Source organism: Cicer arietinum, chromosome 6 (assembly GCF_000331145.2).
Source record: "Cicer arietinum cultivar CDC Frontier isolate Library 1 chromosome 6, Cicar.CDCFrontier_v2.0, whole genome shotgun sequence".
In the NCBI taxonomy this organism is placed as follows: domain Eukaryota; kingdom Viridiplantae; phylum Streptophyta; class Magnoliopsida; order Fabales; family Fabaceae; genus Cicer; species Cicer arietinum.
The window spans coordinates 59,940,409-59,944,779 of record NC_021165.2 but is presented as its reverse complement, the minus strand read 5'-3'; the positions used below and the strand labels follow the sequence as shown (position 1 = coordinate 59,944,779).

Genomic DNA, 4,371 nt, shown 5'->3' with positions numbered 1-4,371 from the left:
ATATTATATAGAAATCGAATAACTAACACATAAAATATTACATTTACTTTTATATATAGTACGTGTATAGAAATTGAATAACTAACACATTGAATATTATATTTACTTTTATATATATACTACGTGTAAAAAGTTTTTATACTACTTGTAAAATTAGTTTCATAATTTATTAATTGTGTAAATTTTTTTACATTGATATTCCGTACAAATTAAATTCTACTATATTAGAGTAATCATTACTAATAAACCATTTTTCAAAGGAAATGATGAGTAAATATTTAAATTTCACTCGGTTTTAATCTCCATCATATTTTTATCAGATGGTTAAGATTTTGAATTTTATTATTATTATTATTATTATTATTATTATTATTATTATTATTATTATTATTATTATTTAGAAGTTAAAAGACAACCAATCTCCATCAAATGATACATTTTTGTTGATTTACGATTACAAAGAATGTAACATTTTTTTTCTTCTGTAAACGAGATGGTAAATATCACCAGATCAAACTCACACACAATTACAAGATTCTAAGTTCGAATATCAAAATATGATATTCAACTTAACAGTATCAATATTTATCGATTAACCTAGAACTTAAAGACAAATAAAATATTTTCTAATTGTATCAAATCTAAATCTAATTTTTTAAAGACAATTGACACTAACACTAACTATTTTTACAACCTCACACCACGTGTTAGGTTTGCTCCATGGACCATCTCAATGATTAATTTGCCCCTTTTTTGTAACACAAATTTAGGACTATAAATAACGAGGCATTGTTTGTTAATGAAACAACAAAGCAAATGAAATAGCTTTCTTACAAGAAGTTTCTAAGGTTTTTTCATATCTATTGTTATTTTGGCATTTGGGGATAAGATCTCTGCCAATTACAATATGAAAATGGGAAGTCAAAATTACTTCAAGGTTTTGATTATTTGTCTTATAGCAATAATTGGATCAACTCATGCTCAATTGCAGCTTGGTTTCTATGCTAAAAGTTGTCCAAAAGCTGAGAAAATTATTCTTAAGTATGTTCATAAGCATATTCCCCATGTGCCATCACTAGCAGCTGCACTCATACGACTACATTTCCATGATTGTTTTGTCAGGGTACAAACTTTTCTTCTTTTTAAATATCATTTTTTTAAAATAAATTTGTTGCTTAATTTTTCGTTTTTAAAATTCTGAAGTGATACTAACTACTACTATTATTTAGTCAAAATTATCTCTAACTATTTATTTGCAAAGAGAAAAATATGCAAACTATTGTAATAAATAGTTAAAGTACTTTAAAAAAACATAAAAAATTTCACTAAAAGTAATTAACAATTTAATATTTTTACTTATTATGTGTAAATAATCTTAAAATGTAAATTAAGAAGAAAAAAAAAACAGAGGCAAAAATAATTTTTTGCAATAGTCAATCTTAATTTGTGAATATTATGTTAGGAATGAGAATCAAATCCAAAACCATTACATGTGTAGAACTAACATGTACAATGCTATTTAGGGATGTGATGCATCAGTGCTTGTGAACTCAACACAAAGCAACACGGCTGAAAGGGACTCTTTTCCAAATCTTACATTACGAGGCTTTGAATTCATTGACACAGTTAAGAGTATTGTTGAAGCTGAATGCCCTGGAGTTGTTTCTTGTGCTGATATATTGGCTTTGACTGCTAGAGACTCTGTCCATTCTATTGTAAGTATTTTTTTTTTTTTTTAATATTATAGACTTGTGTCATTTCATAACTGATAATATCAACGAAAATTAAAGACCCAAAAAAATGTCCTCCAATTTTAATACAATATGTTCCTATGTTGATATTAAGCTAATAATATGAGGGACAATATGAAACTAAATTAATAATATCAACAAATTTAAATAGTTTTTAACATTTTAATTTTAATGATTATTTTAGAATGTTGATAATGTGGGAATTAGGTTGATACAATACAACTTTATGATTTTAAGGACCAACCTGCATTAATTAAGATGTACATACCATGCATAAAAAAAAGATATACCATAATTAGATAAATATTTTCATTATCCATACCAATTTTTGTATGTGTTATGTTGTACATGTTGTGTCTTGTAATATTTAAAATTTAGCATATCCCATCTAATGTATTTACTTTTTGGCTTTATTGAGAGGAGGAATATAAATGACCCATTTTGCTTGTTATGGCATGGATTTGTAGGGTGGACCTTTTTGGAAAGTTCCAACAGGTAGAAGGGATGGGACCATATCTAAAACAGCAGATGTTTTACTTGGCCTTCCTGCTCCATTTCACAATGTCTCCACCCTCTTAACTCTTTTCGGCAATGTTGGACTTGATGCAAAAGACTTGGTCTTACTTTCTGGTATGCAAATTCTAAACACAAATTAAGAGACTATTCATCTAAGATAATTTATTTCAATTTTCAAATATCGATATTGTTAGTTCTAATAACCAAAACTACAATAATTCCAGGTGCACACACAATTGGTGTTTCCCATTGCTCAACAATTTCAACAAGATTATACAATTTTACTGGAAAGGGTGATCAAGACCCAGATCTAGATAGTAAATATGCTAAAAATTTGAAAACACGTAAGTGTAAAGATATCAATGATCAAACCACACTTATTGAAATGGACCCTGGAAGTCGCAATACATTTGATCTTGGCTATTATAAGCAAGTTGTTAAGAATAGGGGTTTGTTCCAATCAGATGCTACATTGCTTAAAAGCTCAACTACAAAATCTATTATTGATCAACAGCTAAAATCAAATAAAAAATTCTTTATTGAATTTGCTAAGTCTATGGAGAAAATGGGTCGTATTAATGTCAAGGTTGGGACTGATGGAGAGATCAGGAAGCATTGTTCACTAGTAAATTAAATAGCTGAGTGTGTTGTTAGTTTATTTTTCAAGTTTTCATTTAATTTATTTGGGGATCTTGTTATTTATTTCAAATCAATGATGTGGTGTCTTAGTATTGGAAATAACCTATGATTTGGTTCTTTTCCAAATGATATGGGAATAATTGGTGTGATTCCAAGGAAATTATGTTTCTTTTTATTTTATTTTATTACAATATAAACATAATTGAGTGGTGGAGAAAATTTCTTGTGACACACAATATATTATTTGTTCAAAATGTATTTTTTCTTGCGACTGAAATTTAAAATTCAAGAAACTTTAGCTTAATTAAGATATTGTTAAACTATTTTTGTGGCGATTCAGGTTTGTACTCAAGATTTTTATTTGTGTTTGAATTTTATAGTAATGCTTGCTACTTCTTTATTACTGTATATATCAAATATCTCCTAAATACAATTTTAAAGAAAACTATAATACATAAAATATAATTTAAATTTATTGTATAATACACAAAATAGAAGACAGATTTTATCACTAATCATGTTCTATGAGTTAGAAAGATATATGACATTAAATCATATTAAAAAACCGTAAAAATTAAATAAATAAAAAATAAAAGAAATAATATACTACAATTCAATGAATATATATGAAAGTTTTTTTTGATCAAATGAAAATATTACTAAAGTAATAAATTAACCAAATGAATGATGAAATTTTACTCTATCCTAGTTGATATACTTATACCCCACAATTTTGTACCAGGCACCCCCCCAATTTTATCTGCCACCCCCCCGTCATGATTAAAAGACTATTTTACCCTCCATCTCATCTATAAAAACCAAAAAAAAAAAAATTTACCCACATTTTTCACCAAGTCATTCGAAAATTTCAAATATCCGATCCAGATTCAACCCAACCTTCGAAGATCTGAAAGATTCGAAACGCAAAAGTAAGTTCATTTTTGAAACTTTGCAATTTTTTGAAACTTTCGAAATGCATCCCTCGAAGATTTGGAAGATTCGAAACACAAGAAACTTTCGAAAGTTTACTTGAATTTGAAATCTTCGAAATGCAAGGCCAGGGAAACTTTTGAAAGGCCTGGAAAATGTTCGAAGTTGAGGGAAAGTTTCGAAGGTCTTGGGAAAGTTTCGAAATACTATTCGAAAGTTTGGATTCCTACAAAGTTTCGAAACATACTTTTATATATTATTTATAATTTTTTTGAAACTAAATGGGAAATATTATTTATATATTGTTTATATATTATCTTGGGAAACATTATTTATATATTGTTACATTGATTTTTTATTGTTTATAATTTTTTTTAATATTTATATATTTATATGTTGCAGTGCCTAGGATGAGAGGTGCCTTCGGCCAAATTATTCGCAACATTATAGGTGGTGATAGAGGTGGTGATGGTGCAGAGAGAATTCCACCAACAACATCAAATAGACGACGAAACGAAGCAAATCGTCAAATTAG

At 27.6% G+C, this 4,371-nt stretch overlaps 1 protein-coding gene across 1 annotated transcript; it reads left to right on the top strand.

The window, feature by feature from the left end:
• Positions 1–793: 793 nt before the first annotated feature.
• LOC101499357 (peroxidase 3-like) lies at positions 794–3,066 on the top strand. The gene is made up of 4 exons (XM_004515029.4): positions 794–1,123; positions 1,524–1,715; positions 2,219–2,381; positions 2,492–3,066. The coding sequence occupies exons 1-4, from the start codon at positions 908–910 to the stop codon at positions 2,899–2,901; spliced, it is 981 nt and encodes a 326-aa protein (XP_004515086.1). The 5' UTR covers positions 794–907; the 3' UTR covers positions 2,902–3,066.
• The last annotated feature ends 1,305 nt before the right edge of the window (positions 3,067–4,371 follow it).

Excerpts from the sequence above, each read along its gene's own strand:
- LOC101499357 (XM_004515029.4), top strand. The coding sequence starts at position 908 with ATGAAAATGGGAAGTCAAAATTACTTCAAGGTTTTGATTATTTGTCTT. Across the intron at positions 1,716-2,218 it reads GAGACTCTGTCCATTCTATT|GGTGGACCTTTTTGGAAAGT; the intron begins GTAAGTATTTTT and ends ATGGATTTGTAG. Across the intron at positions 2,382-2,491 it reads AGACTTGGTCTTACTTTCTG|GTGCACACACAATTGGTGTT; the intron begins GTATGCAAATTC and ends CAATAATTCCAG.